The sequence below is a fragment of the Astatotilapia calliptera genome, chromosome 7 (genome assembly GCF_900246225.1).
Source record: "Astatotilapia calliptera chromosome 7, fAstCal1.2, whole genome shotgun sequence".
NCBI classification, from domain to species: Eukaryota; Metazoa; Chordata; class Actinopteri; order Cichliformes; family Cichlidae; genus Astatotilapia; species Astatotilapia calliptera.
Window position 1 is genome coordinate 18,770,476 of NC_039308.1, and position 18,053 is coordinate 18,788,528.

An 18,053-nucleotide genomic window follows, 5' to 3' on the forward strand; every position below is an offset into this window, starting at 1 on the left:
ATATTTGATGGTGAATTTTTTGCAGGTGAATTTTTGCAGATGAATTTTTGGAGTTGAATTTTTTGCAGGTGAATATTTTTGAAGGGAAATTTGGAGGATAAAAAATTCAGTGTTATAAATTCAATGTCTAAAAATAGTTGAATTCTGATGATACTATATTTCTGCCATAAAGTTCAGAAACGTGCTTCACAAACCATGACGTTGTGAGCGCGCGCGAGGGACGTCGCCGCCCACTTCAAACACTCTTTTTTTTTCTTTTCTTTTTTTTTGAGAAAGAAAAACGGGTACCCGCCTTATCTGCTGCTTTTGACTGTCAACACGGTGGAAGAAGAGCACTTGTCGTGTACCCCCTCAGTGCCTGCTCACCATGTATAAAGCTATATCGAGTCTAAGCGGACGCTGTGCTGCTTTAACACGAGGGTCCTGCTCAATGCCCTGTTTGGCCTATTTCCACCGGGCAAGTGGTGAGTTCTCCCTGCTTCAGCTCCAACATTTACCCCCACTATATAAGTGTGTTATGCTTTTTGGTTTGTTGCTACTACAGTGCAGGAGGAGCGTATTTCAGTTAATTGATTCAACGATTTTTTTTCTTTCTTTTAATAATGTCTCAATTTGAAGATCTGTCACAGCCATGCCATTGTAGATGTCTGCTGGAGGTTTCACAACAAGCAAACAGGCAGCATTACATCAATGTGCTATGAGGTCAAAGGTTATCTTAATGTGGTCCCATCCTGGCTTCAATATTGCTGAAAAGTGTGAATGAAATGAAACCAGTAGCATCAAAAGCAAACACAGTTTAAACCTGATTTGTGTGGTTTTTTTTGTTGATGATTAGAAATTACATTTGGTAATTGGGTGTTAAATATTTGGCATTTGTGTCAACAGAAAGATGTTTCACATGATGTCACTGTAATGTCACGCCAAAGCTTTGATCATCCTCTGCCAGATAAAATAGAGAGCTCTATGGTTGTCAACCAGCTGTTCTTCCCTTCTTCTTCTTTTGTTTTCATGCTGCAATTAATTTACAGGCGCATTATGTCAGAAATCAGCCTTCAAGCCCCCCTCTACAGACGTGCCAGAGATGCCCCCGTGCAATTTCAGTCCAGAAAAATACACGGTAAGAGCAGACTCCTGCTGATACATTTGGCCTTGCATTATGTAATCGCTTCAGTAATAACAGTACTTAGTTGGCTGAATAAATGTAGTAAAAAACCTCAGTTACAAAAAAATAAACATCCCATTCTGCAACCCTTATCTTGTTTATTTGTCTCTATCAAGGGTATGTCCAAAGACCGTATGATAGAGATCCGCAGACAGAACTGCAACCCCATGACCATGAAGGTTACTTATTATAAGAAGCCAGTGTTCATTCACCAGGGGTACATGCAGTGGCTGTGGGATGTGGACGGGAGACGATATCTGGATCTGTTTGCTGGTGTGGCGACTGTCAGTGTGGGCCACTGCCACCCGTAAGATCCTTTACAGTTTGCCGTGTTACACATGGAAAAGTATTTAACAAACACAGGCATCCGATGGATGAAGTAGAGACACTGACATGAGTCGGTTATTGTAACATTTATGCACCACTTTCCACCCAGCATACAGTGCTATTGTAACAGCATGGGTTTTTTTTTTAAAAATAAAGCATTTTTAAACATGCCCGTTTTCTTAAGAAAGCATGCATTATTTAATAATGATAATTAATTAAATAACTATTTCAGAAAAAGATATTTATCAGGGTCGTAATTCTTAGCTCCCTGAAAAATTGACCAATGTGCAATGATGTGCTTTAACTTTGTAATGCTCAGAGTTACAACAATCCAGTTACAGCCAAGGTTATCTTCAAATGTATGCACAGCATAAACACTTAATCAAGGGTTTAAGCTGTAACTTGAATTGTAACTTCAAGAATTATTGATGCTCACAAAGCAGAAGATAGAAATACAACTTATCCCAGTGTGTTATCCCAAAGTGTCAAGAACTGGAGCGAGAAGTGTCATAAAGGAATTCATAGAAAAAGCCCCACAGTACAGAACAAACCTGGCAGGATTGAAAGGTTTTAAAGACTGGAAATTAAACTAGTGAGAGATGTGCCTAAAGACCCCAGAACAACTGCTGAGACATGAGTGAATGACCTAAAGAATAAAATCTTAAAGAAGACAATCACTACAAGTAGAGATGCCTTTAAGGCAGGCTGAAGTACGCTAGGAGAACCTGGAGAAAGATTATGCAAACTGGACACGCAGCCTGACATGTGTGTTCTTTACAACCCAAAAACACCATCCCCACAGTGAAGCACGGTGGTGGGAGTATTATGCTGTTTGTCTTTCAACACGACAGCAACAACCCAAATCAGATGTTGCTCCTGGTGAAGAACTACCATAAGAGGACCAAAGTAAACGTTACTGACTATTGACCATAAAATCTAGAGAAGGCTGAGAGATTAGTCAAAGAAGAATGGGCTGGTATTTCTCAGGAGATTTGTTGAAAACTACAACAAAATCTGCTGCAGACTGTTATCCAAGAAGATATGATACATGTTTGACTATTAACATCATGGGACTAATAGTTTGGAAACCGATAGTTTAGGTTTTTGTTCGTCTTAAAAGATGTTCGTTTTAAAAATCCCTTGCTCTATTTAACAGATACTCTGGAAATACTTAACCAAAATATGAGGCTAATAATTCTGTAAGCCTCTCCTATAAGACCTCTGTCTGTCTACCATCCCGAGTAGCTTGGTCGTTTTAGAGAATGCCCTACATCAGTCGTCCCCAACCTTTTTGCGCCACAGACCGCTTTATGTCCAACAATATTTTCACGGACCGCCCTTTAAGGTGTCACGGATAAATACAACTAAATGAAACCAGTACCGGTACGAAAAAAACAAGATTTATTCATAACACACGGGAAAAGACCCAGGGAATCCGAGTTAACGATAAAAAACGATTACAAAAATAGCCGAGCCTCAACTCTCATGGCCCAGTATCAAACGACTCCTAGTCCATGGCCCGCCGGTTGAGGTTGTCTCCTGGTTTCTCTTTGCCTAAGCTAATTTATTTTCTGCTGGACACAATAAGAAAATCACTTATTTTCCACATGTCAGCACCAAATCTACTCCATAAAACATCACAACGCGCTAAAATACTCGCCGCATTCTTCATGCCTTTACAGAACCTGTGTAAAGTCCCCAACCTCCTTTCCACCTGATTTTTTCCCTCACTGTTGTACATCTGTTATTGAGTAACACCTTAAATTAGATTTTTTTTTAAATGCTAACATAAGCCAAAGGTAGTTCGTTGGTTCCAGCTGTTTCTAGACATTTTTAATCTTATTACACACCTGTTGCATTAGACAGCAGCAGCTGGTAATATCAATAATTACTGATTTATCCCTGCAGAAATGGTCAGTCTGCATCTAACAACCAATATGTACCGCACTTCAGACAAGTGAGCTATGAAAGTTATAGATTAGATGCTATAGTTTTATAAGCCCAGTTAGGTTGTGAATTTTCTAAAGAAACTATGAAACCATTGTTCTACGTTACTGAAAGGTTACTGTGAAATGTTGCGCTTAGTACTGTACAAGAACTGAGGCAAACACTCTGAATGAATAAATCTAACATATTTAGCAAAGTACTTGTTGGAAGTTGCTGAAGTACTTTTCTAATTACTAAATCGTCATATTATATTATCACAGAGGGAATGAAATGGCGTCTTTGTTCACAGGAAAGTAACAGCAGCTGCAGAGCAGCAGCTGAAGAAACTGTGGCATACAACTAGCATCTATGTTTATCCAACGCTTCATGAGTATTGTGAAAAACTAGCCTCCCACTTCCCAGATCCGCTAAAGGTAAGATATTGAGTTTTTCATTGAATTAGCTGTCATCATGGGCTGAGGCTGTCATTAAACAGTGTGCTGGTCTGTTCCTTGTCCAGGTGATATATCTGACAAACAGCGGCTCGGAATCCAATGACCTGGCAATTTTGATGGCTCGTCTCCACACAGGCAACAACGATATAATTACTTTAAGGTCTAAATTTTTCCTTTTTTATATGACTAACAAAGGCATCCTACTCGCCTCCTGATGAAAGAAAAATGTAAATTCTGTAGAAATGTTTGATTTTTGGCAGCTTTGGTAACTAAACTTCATAGGCATTGTTTACTACGAAGCAGGGTCAACATACCCAGAATAATCAGCCTAATCAGTCTCATGAAGGTGGTTATTGACCCAGGGTTTCGCATGAAGGGGGTGGTGTTGCAGCAAATGACCAATCACAAACAGGGATGGGTCTACTGACAGTGTAGCAGCTCATTTTAGAAAGGAAGATAAAACTGACATGATTGGAAATATTAAAGAGGTTAAACATGTAATACAAACTAAAGTCAACACAACAGCTGCAGAAAGTGAGCAGAAGTGTGATTGGCTATACTAGAAAGTAGTGTAGTATTATAAATGCTGTATGAATGTGTTTTATGCTCTTCTGCATATCTTGATTGCAATAAGTGTTTATCTGAGTTACTGACCTCTGGCATCAACGATGCATTTTCACCCAGAGAACTGCCGCTCACTGCTTATTTTCTTCTTTCTTCTGCAGAGTTGATCAGCAGTTTCTGAAATATTTAAACCAGCCCATCTGGCACCAACAACCACGCCATGTTAAAAGTGACGTTTCCTTATGATTCTGATGCTCAGATATAACTTAAACAAGTCAGGCTGTCTGCATGCTTATCAAACTGACCAGGGAGGTGCCCTGTTTCAAGGATCTTTAAGACTTAAAAAATAATTTTAAATTGTTTGCAACCAACAGAAAATTGCAGGAATAAGACTGCATCGGAGCTGCCATATTTCTCACAGGTGCTCACAAGGAAACAACAAAGGCTTAAGACAATTATAAAAACCTTTTTGTAGCCATACAGAGCAGTCGAAGGCAACCTTCAGCAATGCTGCCGCTATTTTCCAGAGAACTGTCAGTAGGCAGTACTTGTTACTTTATACTTGTTGATCTAGTTAGACGTGCAATATAAATTGTCATGATGCCACACCTTTGTAACATTGAAATTGCTCATGTTGAAGCGGCTTTGCTAATCCTATAATCTTGTTTCGTACTACCGGCCTCAGGTTTTTGTTTGTTTTATTGTTTTACAGTTTTTACTATTCTCCTTTTTTATGCTATTAATTCATGTTATTTTATCTGTTTGGAGGCACTGAAAAGACAAGCACAGAGTTAAAGTAAATCATAAAAAACAACGTTGAGGATTGCGGTATTGTTGCTAGTAATGTGTATTTTTGCCTTCTAGAGGGTCATATCATGGTGGCAGTCCACAGACCATTGGCCTCACTTCCAATGCAGCATATAAATACCCTGTTGCCAGTGGTTTTGACTCCACAAATGTAGGTACTGCAAGAAGACAGCAAAAAAAAAAAAAAAAAAACTTTGTTGTATCTGAAAACTGGAAGATTTCCCATTCAGTGCATAAAGACACATATAAACAAGTTAAATTAAACAAATTAAAGAAAAAACTGCAATAAAACACTGGCATTAATTTGTTGAAAATCTTTTCAACTTTTAATCGAACATTACTCACAAAAAGATATTACCTCATATGCAAATCTCCTTGTTGTTCAGTTGGGTTGAGTAGTCAGTGAGTCAAAAAATTTTAATTTTTAACTCTAAGCAAACTTTTCAGTGATCCCTGGTGCCCTATGATAGTTAATAATTGGCTTAAAGTGACACATTTAAGGTCAAAATGTATTGAAGGTGTGTGTCACTGAATATGTTTGCATTATTTAAACTAATTCATTTGCACATTTTATATCTACTTAATTAAATATAATTCTGAAATGGGCTGAAGGTGGCCGATGCTTTCGCAGCAGTAAAGTTTGGTGATGCTTTATTTGTGCTGTTAAACTGAAATAAGCAGACCTGATTTCTGTCCAATGAACAGACCATGTGTCCCGATGTGTTCAGAGGGCCTTGGGGAGGAAGCCACTGTAGAGACTCCCCCGTTCAGACCATCAGAGAGTGCACTTGTGCCCAAGGTACACACACATGTGCACTTGTGGCTCAGCGCTAATTCACCCGTTCTGTTCTAATAAACAGAATAAAAGAGGGAGATGTTTTTAATTTTTTATAATAGTCTGTCTGTATCCAGGTGACAAAAAAGGAGATCTCTTTGTTTGGGGGGGGGGGGGGGGTCCTTTGTTTTGCATAGATCATTATTGATTGACACATGCATCTAAACAAAATTATATACTTTCATTTTTGTAATTTTCTGTTTCCCTTTTGAGTTGTGATTCAAAAACATGCACTTCTTTCAAAATACAGAGTAGGGCAGATTACTTATAACCCCGAAAACAAGGCAGCTGTTCAGTATTTACTTCTTTTAATGTTTTACCACTTTCAGGAATGTTAATAATAACCTGTCTCTACTAGACCACTTGAAAATGGTACCATTGTCAGCACAATTTCATGGATTTCTGCACAAACCAAACATCTGTCGCTGCAAAATAATATCTGAATCAGCCAACCATCTAAACTGACAAGAAAGTTTTTTTTGTGTTGTTCCCCCTCCATAGGTCACTGCATGGCAAATGAACAGTACATTGCACAACTCAAAGAGACATTTGCTACAAGTGTCCCAAACAGAATAGCTGCTTTCTTTGGAGAGCCGATTCAGGTACTTTATTCAATTGTAGGGTTAGGGTTTCTTTAAATATTTCCTTTTTTCTTTTGGGGTTAAACACGTTGTTACGCTGAATGGATTGTGATTTAATTTAGAATAGGCCTTTGTTAATATACTGTCTATGTTTGTTGTTTTACCTTGTTCAGAGTGGTCGCTGTGTTTGTGTTAATTAAGATGTGACAGTGGGATGTGCACGTGTGTGTTTATACAGGGAGTGGGAGGAGCTGTGCAGTATCCTAAAAACTACCTTAAGGACGCTTACAAACTTGTTAGAGAGCGAGGAGGAATCTGCGTTGCTGACGAGGTTAAGTGCAAATGTTAAATAGGTTTTCTAATTAAATTTTTTTTTTAGCTACATTGTTTTGTTTGGGTCAGTTTTTTGTTTGTTTTTTAAATTCTTAAAAAAAATCTTTAAGCCTGCCACAGCATATTAGAAAGTGGAGATTAAGCACATCAGTACATGTGCTGCTACACGTGTTGAATCTGCTGTGTTATTTCCATTTAAATAAAGTGCTTTATGGTAAAGCATTGTTATAAAATATTCCTAAATGCATTAAAAAATAAGAAAGTAACTGCCAATCACTCATAAGCTACCAAGTCAGTGGGCATAAACACTATGTTTGCACATCTGTGCCTTAACCACACATACTAGTTTTACACACAAATGCAGGAGTAGGTGGATTTATTCTAATAAACTTTGTTTAGAAAAACCTGTTCTCATAGGAAAACTTTTCAGTATTCTTGTTTCAATACAACAACCACACAAAACAGAAAAGCCCAAAAATCCCCCAAATTTTATACACGATATTGAGCCCTGGATTTTTTTTCTTCAGTCTTGAAGAAATTCAGTGAAGAGGTGGGCGTTATTGTTTCAGTTTCTTCAGTTGTAAAATTCTCCTGCTTTTTCACTATTGCGGTGCATTTCTGTCTCCAAAAACAACAAATTATTTTGTGTGTGCACTTAGTTTGTACGTACTCTAAGACCATTTCTATGCACATCTTACGATAATGTAGCATGTGTATGTACATATGTCAGTATGTACCTTATCTCCTCCCTGACAGGTGAGCCAGTCTGACTGAAACTGTGTAAGAACATTGCCACACTTGCATCAATTATTAACATCCAGATGTTTTAAAAAAAAAGATTTATCATAAATTCCAATTCTTCACCCCCCTGTGACTGTAATGTTTCACAGGTCATGTTCAGAGTATGTCACTCGTCTATAATTTAACAGTCACCAAAATGTATGTCTGTGGCAGTATTTTGTTCGAGTCACCACTGAATATGGAAGGAAGACAAAAGTGCTGCAGGCTAGGATTAGTGAATGAGACTCAGCGTTTGAAGGGAAATGTTTTATTATCTTGATTAAATTACAGATTCCTACAACACCCCCAATAGGTATTAAATTCTTATGGACAATTAAGGTTTTTTGGTTGTTGTTTTTTTTTTGCTTCCTTTACTGTAGTACTCCAAAAAGGGGGAAAAATAAATAAATAAATAAATCACTTAATCATCAGTTTTTCACCTGGCAGGTCCAGACTGGATTTGGACGAACAGGAAGCCACTTTTGGGGTTTCCAAGGCCACGATGTTATTCCTGATATGGTTACAATGGCAAAGGGCATTGGCAATGGATTCCCAATGGGAGCTGTTGTTACCACACCAGGTGAGAATATACTCTAGTGTTTGTAGATCTGCTTGTATACTCAAGAAACATAAACAAATACATTTAATTACATTATACATTATTTTCACTGGCAAAATGTAACTGGCCGTGGTGAGACAGCATCTGTCTCTTTCTGCCAGGTGGTGATGGAGCTTTTTGAATGTGAAGACTCAACAATTTAACATGTATTTATAGTTTATAAAAAAAAAAAAAAAAACAAGGACACCATGAAAACGTATTTTTTTATTTATTAATTATTTTATACTTTTCAAGCAACAAGCAGACCATATTTTCTTTTTTCTTTTTTTACTGAAATTGTGAGTGAATGAAATAATCGGCTCTCCAGTTGTGACTCACCACTTCAGCCAAGCTCTCAGCAAGAAATTGAGGAAAGGAGACAAGGAGGAAAAAGTAGTTCCACATTGAATACCTAAGACATAGATTGATTTGAAGAAAAGCTTCTAGTACTTGTTCCATTAGAACAACGCTGCTGAAGCCCTGAGAGACTTGTAACATTGTATTAATAATGCTGTGAGCCTCAATGTGAGCCTCTCTTTGTTTATCATATAGTAGCTGTATGACTGATGTGCTACCTTGAAAAGTACCATCAGACTCCCATTTTTATCCATTTTGGATTGTTAGTGTTAAACAATACTAAAAGACCTAGCATCAAGTTGATAAAGAGTTCAACATGAATTCATTTTTATATAAAATACTTTTGATAACACAAAAGTATTTTATATATCTTATATTTTGAGATGTAATTTGAACGGAGCAGTCGCTGGAGGTTTGAATTTGTTTTTTCATTTTTTGTTGTTTTGGTTTGGTTTTTTTTTTTTGGTTTTTTTAGAAATTGCAGCCTCCTTTGCCAAGGGGCTTCACTTCAACACCTTTGGGGGAAATCCTTTGGCTTGTGCTGTGGCTTCATCGGTGCTTGATGTAGGAATTCTTTAACCTTTTCTAAATGAAGCCTGTTCAAGATAACAGTGACAGCAGCGACACTGAAATACAGAAAAAAAAAACCTGCATTTTTCCTTAACAGACAATCAGAGAGGACGACACCCAGCAGAACAGCCTTCGTGTGGGCACCTATCTGATGACAGAGCTCGCGAAACTCAGAGACAAGTATGAGATCATCGGTGATGTCCGTGGAAAAGGCCTGCAGATTGGTGTGGAAATGGTCCGAGACAAGGTGCTGTGATCCTTGTGCTCATATGTTTATACAATACATATTTGCATTGTGCCTCCCTGGGGGCGTTGGCCAGCATTGCCCCAGTTAACTGTTTTCTGCAGCATGTGTGCCATTTTTAAATTCCGAAACATGTATACAGACATTCGTATACACACCTGGCGTAAGGTTTGGTCTTGTGATCGCAGAGTCTGAATGTTATTTTGGTCATTTTATTAATCCTGATTGCAAATCGGAGAAAAAGCCCAGTTAATACATAATTTCAAAACAAAACAAAAAACATGTATTTAAACAGCCATAATTCTATACACACCTTGTGCTTGTTAGAGGACTCCTTTGACCTATAAAATCGTGTGTTTCTGAAGAAACATATCCTGCGCCGTTCTCACGTGCTCCTAAAAATCAGGCTTTTGTTTTAGAAAAGAAAATAGATTGAATATCCTATCCACAGGTTTCTGTAAGAGCGTACGTAGGCTGCCATGACAGACCACTTCTTCCGTTGTCCGGTTTTATACTTCCGGTTTCTCAAAGCGAGACCCCGTGTTCAGTCGTTGCTAACAACAAAATCAGTTACTTTGTGCGGTAATAAGTGGCTTTACCTGTTCGAAGATGAGCTCGGGTTCAACGTGTGCTGTCGTCGGCTGCCACAATAATTCAAGAAAACTGAAAAACGCATTAGAAACATTTTGCCTTGAGCATCAACAACTTAGAAAGGCCTGTCCGTGCCCACCGCCCTACGCACTGCACTCTATGCCACGGAAGGAGGATCGGAAACTAGCGTGGCTGGCAGCTTTAAAACTCAAACACCCTCCAAAGAGAGTTTATGTTTGCTCCTTTCATTTTATCGATAAAAAGCCCACAGAGCTACACTCCGACCCGGAGCTTTATCTGGGCTATGACCGACCCCCACCGAAGAAAAGAAGAAAGCTCACTCGGACCACTTTGAGTGTGACAGCTTCCAGTAATACGAACAAAAACACAGTAGCCTTTGACCAGTCCAGTGTTTCTGTTTCAGTGATTTAAACATTGTGATATCCAGATAAGTGATATACCTTCCACAGAATAGCAGCCGCATGACTACATGATCTCCCTAATCCAGCGATACAGGAACAGCCGACTGTCTCCACTACTCCACTTTCTCTTAGCATTGCCCATGCTAAGTGTTTCGCTTGATTAATACTCTGGCTCGGCTCTACAGCTGCTTTAAGAAAAATAAAGTCGCCTTGTTTGTTGAGCAGTACTTTATCAATTTTGTTGCTGTGCAGGTAATTATACGCCTCGCTGCTCTTGTAATTACGTAATTCCTCGCCATCAACTCCTTCGGAAAATACAAGGTAATTAATAATAATTAATAATTAATTTATTAATAATGTCGATGCCATAGTTTCATGTCATCTACCCACTCCGTGAGAAGTGACGGGTGAGGCACTGCAACTGAACTGTCCTCGCTGCTTTTTAAAACAGCTCTACTGTGTATCCACCTTCGATGTGTTGCCATTTAATCCAGGTAAAAGAAACTGCAGTGAGAGAAATCTTTATCAACAGTGAAGGTGTAACCCCGCAACTGTCAACAACAGCGCAAGCGGAAGTAAAAAACCGACTTCCGCTATGAATCGGGGTAATGGCGCGAAATCAGAAATACTGTGGATAATATCCTATGATACACATTTATAAAATACAGTAATAGTATTGTTTTACTTACCATTTATGAAGGCCATGTTAAAAAGCTCATACATATTACTACTGACATTCCCACCTGTTTTACTCAGATGTCATTCTAAATCACACTCTTGCAAATCTCTGAACACAAAGTGCATCATTTAGCACACTTTCTTTCACCTGTAGGAACACTGGCCTTCAAAATGCAACACACTGATTTAGAAATTGGTCCAACTCTTTCTGCACGTTTGCAAACTCAACTGGAAGAACAATTTAATCATGTGTCAGAGTATAAAAGAGGCTTTGAGTCATTTCTTCAAGTGTTAGGCAAGAAGCTGAAACAGGAAGAACAAAGAGGAAGAGTGAAAGGGGGTCTATGAGGAAGTTTTTTTGGTCAGTTCAGCTAAACACGTATTGCAGTAATACACATATATTTCTTACCCTTTGGGATCTGTGTAGGGTTTCTCATTGTACTTGCAATACATGGTGAAATTAGTAAATTTGCTCAACATATACATTAAATAGGTCCTTTTTTTTATTATTCTTTTTTTTTTTTGGATATAGGTGCTCAAAATCATTTGAATACGTAGCATGACCTCACCAAACCAAAACATACATGAGCACTTTTGATGATACTGTTTTATATTTATCACATCAGTGTTTGGATGATGGTCTGTGAGAAGACATCAGGTAATATCTGTGTGTATTGTTTTTGTGGAAGGAACCCGTCTTGAGAAGAGAGGACATGTTTTGTTTTTTTGAGTGCTGTTTTTATTTCGCAAGAGATGTGTGGGGTTTTGACAAAAGCAGCAAACTCTTTGTTTGCGTTTGGAGTTTTGAGAAACCGAGTCACAGTTTCTGGAATGAACCACACAAATAAACATTAGGAGAAAAAGTGTAATGAGAAATGAAGTGGGTGAACTTTTCATTCTGAATCAGAAGATCCCAAATATAAAAACATAGTCAGTGAAATTTTTATTTATTTAATTATTTTTTGCTGCCATCTTTATTCATTTATTTACTTTTTATCTGTGTACCAACCATCTAGTTAAATGTTTTTTCTTTTGCAACATGGCTGCAGGTTGTGAACCATATTTAGTCACTCAGAGTGTGTGTCTTCTCAACATACATAATTCAAGGTTAAACAAATGAATTCAAATCCATTCACTCACTCCATTTGAAAGCTGAAAAGAATTCCTGTCTGTATGCTCTTTCAGAAGGTTTGTCATAGACATTTGTGTCCTTACTTTGGTACATGTTGTCATGAGCTGTTGTGTGAAGCAGGCCGGGTTAGGACCCAGATGTAGGACTCAGAAACTGGACTAAACTTAAAGGCAGCTTTATTTTTAGACTTACGAGAAACAGAATACAGGAAACTTAACACTTGTCTGGCCCTGCCAGACAAGTGTTAATTATTCAGAGACTAGGACCCTGAATAGGAAATACTGGACATGTAGAGGGGAGATTGCCATCAGAAACTAAAGAAAACTGAAGACTTAATTACACACATGAGGTAAGGGCAGAGTGGAAACGTGGTGAACAGAATCCACTAACAATCCAAGGGAAGCAATGCGGAACATCACACACACAAGATGAAGGACTATTAAAGAAAAACAGGAAACAACATGAGACAGAGACCCAAACTTAAGACATACAAACTTGACACAGGGAAACGGTAAAGAAATGCAGAGACAAGACTGAATGGGGATACAAGACTCCCTTGACACAACAGGTAGACCATACAACCACAGAGACAGACAGACACATGTTAAATTTATTTCAACATTCTTGTCTTATACCATATACTGTGATTATTAGACCACCCTACACTGTTCCAAAAAATAGTACTGTCTTTCTAGAATATCATGAAATTTACATAAGTAGACTGTGATTTTACATGTCAAAGGTAAAATAACATAACATCACTGTAAATATAGTAAAACACAATTTACTTGTTTTTTTAAATATATTTTTTGTACATATGCATATTTAGATTGTAAAAATACATTCACAAATGTATCATGATCTCACAAATATCTGTCCGTTATTTGAAAGATCGAACTGTTGAATTCAAATGTAATGCTATGGAAAAGTATATAACATGATTCCTATAAGCTTGTGTTACATCACATAAGTATTATTATCGTTGCTATTTAGGGCGATCGTGGCTGAAGAGTTGGCAGTTCGCCTTGTGATCAGAAGGTTGCCGGTTCGAGCCCCGGCTCGGACACTCTCGCTATTGTGTCCGTGGTCCAGACTCTTCACCTGGTGCGATATGGCAGCCTCGCCTCTGTCAGTCTGTCCCAGGGCATGCAATCCATTATTATTTAAACCAACTGCTAACTGTATATTTATACATTTACGTATTATGATTCATATTGCCACATTCATTGACCTTGTTTATAGGTAATTTCATTGTTACGTTAAAATGTTCCTAATTTAATGTCTAAAATCACTTGGAAAAGGCAGAATCCCATGTGAAATTAGCGCAACAAACTCTATTTTCATTACTGAAAATAACTGTATTTTCATGAGAAAGTTATTTTCTGTTATTTTACGCTAGTATTTTGGCGCCCCAGCTGCCGGAATATTACCGTTTTTTTAACATTAGTATTTTTCCTATTTATAGATGATTTCATTGTTTAATCACATTAACATGTTCCTAATTTAATGTCTAAAAGCATTTGGAAAAGGCAAAATCCCATGTAAAATTAGCACAACAAACTGTATTGTCATTACTGGAAAAAACGTATTTTTATGAGGAAGTTATTTTCTGTTATTTTACGGTAGTATTTTGGCGCCCCAGCTGCCGGAATATTACCGTTTATTTAAGATGTTTTTTGTAACAGTGTAGAAACAAGGAAATACAAATATTTTACAAATTTGTCACACAAAACTTGCTTAAAACTAAAAATTATATTAGTTATTCAACAAACAACTACATAGTCCTTACTTACGTATAATAACCAAAAGACTTAATGCCCCCTTAGGCGTTGAACAGCTTGCATTCTTGCTAGCTTGGTGCACTTTGACAGGCTCTTTTGATATTGACTTTCAGATCATTTCTAACTAGCCCGAGAGACCTGCTGTAAATGAAACTTTTGTAGAGTCTATCTTTGAGTCCATTATAGGCCTTGATTTGGCCACTCCATCAGTTCGAGTACTTCCTTTTTCTTGTTTCTTGGTCAAAGAGTCTTTGCACAGCTTTGAAGGATGTTTGGGATCATTTTTTGTTGGTATATAAACCCACAACCAGTCGGTTTCAGTCCAGAAGGGATTCTGGGATGTTGAGATAGACCTTGTTTATGATTCACTAATGTCAGTGTTCCTGGGTGGTTCACCCAGTGTTCTCAGTTTGTTCATGTTCAGTTTATTTTGTCACACGTTCTCATTTCCTGTTTTGCTGTTCCAGTTACTTCCATGTGTCATTAGTCAGATTAAGCTCAGCTGTTCACTCACCGGTCCCTAATCACTAATCATTCAGCCTGTGTATTTAAGTTCAGTGTCTTGTGATGTTGTGGTTGCCGTGTGTGCTTTCAGCTCAGTCAGCCATTCAGTCATTCAGCCAGTCTGTTCACGAATCACCAGTCCTCACCTACCTGCAACTTTTTGGTGTTGACCAAAAAGTCCAAACTTGGATTTCTGTGTCTAGACTTCCTTCGTCCAGTCATTTGCAGTACAGTGTTCATGCTTCCTGGCAATTCTGAGGTGTTCTGAGATGTTTGCAAGTCTGAATAAGGTCTTCTAAACAGCTATTCTTCCCTTTAAGCCTTATTCATTGAGTCCTTTGCTTGTGGTCACACTGGAGTGCCTCTCAGACTCTGATTTAGAAGCTCATCTCTGTCTGAAGATCAGCAGTGGTCTTCTTTCTATCTCTAGTAATTCAAACCTTGAGGTGTCTGACATCTGCTTCAGTCAGCTTTTGTTTTCTGATTTTGTTTTCTGCCTCCAAAGCACACTTGACCGCTCTGTGAGAACACTTTATGTCTTGCCCTACTTGTCTCAAAGACCATGCAGCATCACGGAGTGATTTCATACAGACGCTTTCCTTTTCAGCGAGTTCTCAGCAGTTTACCATTTTGGCACACTGGCAGTCAGAAATTAATCAAGCATAACATCCGACCACTAAAAACCCCTTTTTTTTCTCAGGAATCCAAGTAAATAACTGTAATTTGGCATCTTAATCAAAAAATAATTATTTTCTTGATTATTTTTTCTCTTTTTTTTAATAAAGCTGTAAAATTGAAAATTGGTGGATTAAAAACATTTATTATATGTTAACATTAAAAATATCATTTTGGTTAAAGCGCTTGCACATACTGGTGGATTAACTTTTACAGAAATGTTAAAAAAAAGATTTTTGGTAAGTACTAATGCTCTTAATATAGGACAGATGTGACATAAACTTTACACTGGGTGGTACACATACATATACTATTTTTTTACGTGTAATGTTTATTGTTTAAGATTACGGATTAGGGATATAAAGAATAAAGAACAATTTGTCCTTATTTTAAAGAATAAATAATGTTACGTATGACGTATACTGTCACACACCACATCTCATAGAATTTATCAGTGATGCACCATGTGCATCAGGCAAATATTTATTTCTCCTTCTATGTTTAAAGTGACTCAGGACTAGCCATTTGGTAAAATTATCCTGGTAATTAAGCTGGATAAATTACTGTGCTTACCAAAACATCCACCCACATCCGTTTTGTCTATTATGTGTAGGCCAGCCGAGATCCGCTACCCCCTGAGGCAATGGCTGAGATTTTTGAGGATGTCAAGGACATGGGAGTCCTGATTGGGAAAGGAGCAATATATGGACAGGTAATTTCACCCACTCTCTAACCTTCTGTATACTCATGTATGTGCTAGACTGCAGTGTGGCACCAATACATGCTGTGTCTGCAGCACAAACCTAATCGTTTTCTAAAATTCAAGCACACTTGTCATTTTGCTTACTTTTTCTTTTTTACCTTGGATCTAAAACAGACATCTGAGCAGTAGCTCACTTTGATAATACATTAAATTACAGAAAATGTTGGTTTTGGAATTCTTCATTTCTCTGTCTGTAATTGTGCCTCCAGCTCTCCTCATCATGCTTTACTGAGACATTGTGATGTCAACACTGCTATTTAGTTCTTCTATTTATGGCTTTAGAAAACAACATGCTGCAGGTATTTTTGTGGTAGCAGAAAACTGATTATTTTCGTAAAGGAGAAAAAATCATGATGTTTTAATAGTCCAGAATCCTACAGGACTCACTTCTTAACTTGATGTTAACTGAAAAAGAGAAATTGCTGTGTATAAGCCGTTTGGTTCACCTAAAATGTATTTTTATATCTAAGTATTTTTTTCTTTTCTGTATGCCCCCCACCCCCCAAATGATGGATAATTCAATACAACGGTGTCTACTGTTCCAAACCTATAACATTATTATGGATGAGTGATAAAGTCTTGTGTTTTCCTGTTAACAGTCTAAATCACTGATGCTACATAATCTCTGTTGTTCTGCTTTTATCACTCTTTAAGACCTTCCGCATCAAACCCCCCATGTGCATCACAAAGGAAGATGTTGATTTCTTCATGGCAGTCTTTGACAAGTCTGTCCGCAACTACATGGAAAGAAGATGAAAGCCTGGAAAAGGTCAGACGGATTGCTCCGTGTTAAAGAGACCCTGGTCAGCCAGAGGTGACCTTTTTTCAATATGAGTAGTAAAAGTCTCAGTATTAATCTTAATAACCTCATTATCTCTGTTTTTACCTTTGTATAGTGATTAAGAAGATGACATTTTCTAATTATGTTTAATGATTTTGTTATAACAAAGACTTAAACGGCCTCACTGATAAAATTGATAACTAACGTTTAGTTCATTTTGCTCTTTTATATCTGATAACTGTGTATGATCATTTATAAAGCGATGCTTTGCTTATTACTTATGATACCACAATAATAATGAAAGCTAGAAACCAAAACCAAATCTGGTTATTCAGCAAGTTATACTTAATCATCTTACTAGGCATGTAGATGTTTACTTCTGACAGTGGATTTATTATCTTGTTATCAGTGTAAATAAATGGATAAAATCCTATTTCCACAGACCAATAAAACGTGATATTCTGGAAACACTGACATAGTGTCCAGCTGTTTTCATTGCAAGCATACAAGTGAAATAACTGTTACTGTTCACTGAATCACTGTGAGGAGCATTACGATTCCATGTAACCCTGCTGCACTCTGCAAACTGGAATACTGCTGTACTTTCAAAATCTTATTCTACTGTGACGCACTCATGTTTACATAACACTGTTTCAGTCTTACTGACCACTCAAAGTGCTTTAGACCCTACATTCATATAGTGCTTTCAAGGAATTTATACATTTCATACTTAAAACACTTTATCTACCTCACATCCTGAGCCAATTTAGAGTCACCAATTAAACCAACATGCATGTCCTTGGACTGTGAGAGGAAGCTAGAGTATGCAAAGGAACCTCACACAGGAGGCCAGGGACCGGCAAGACAACAGTGCTTATTAATATATATAGCGTCCTCTCTGCAGTCAGTTGTGGCTTAAAACTGTTGTGTTACAGAGGAGACAATATGCTGCAACTTCATGCCGTAACAGAAAGTGATCACAGTCCCTAAAGCCATGCTTCTGTGTGCACCAAAGCTGATATGAAAATGACTGAGGCATCTAATGCTTGGAAATATACAGAAAAAGAAAAGGAACATTAAAAAGCAAGGCAAATGTTACCGTGATTACCGAGCAATGACATCCAGGGAAACAAAAAGAAACATGAGACTGTGAGGTTCATGGACTGAGTGCCTGCAGTTTATCGGTT

At 37.7% G+C, this 18,053-nt stretch overlaps 1 protein-coding gene across 1 annotated transcript; it reads left to right on the forward strand.

The window, feature by feature from the left end:
• Positions 1 to 280: 280 nt before the first annotated feature.
• Positions 281 to 17,340, forward strand: LOC113025630 (alanine--glyoxylate aminotransferase 2, mitochondrial-like). The gene is made up of 14 exons (XM_026173585.1): positions 281 to 464; positions 1,029 to 1,117; positions 1,279 to 1,469; positions 3,726 to 3,849; positions 3,936 to 4,030; positions 5,299 to 5,392; positions 5,947 to 6,040; positions 6,578 to 6,678; positions 6,896 to 6,988; positions 8,218 to 8,350; positions 9,201 to 9,289; positions 9,393 to 9,542; positions 15,936 to 16,034; positions 16,740 to 17,340. Exons 1-14 carry the CDS (start codon positions 368 to 370, stop codon positions 16,839 to 16,841), a joined length of 1,551 nt encoding a protein of 516 aa, XP_026029370.1. The 5' UTR covers positions 281 to 367; the 3' UTR covers positions 16,842 to 17,340.
• Positions 17,341 to 18,053: the final 713 nt, after the last annotated feature.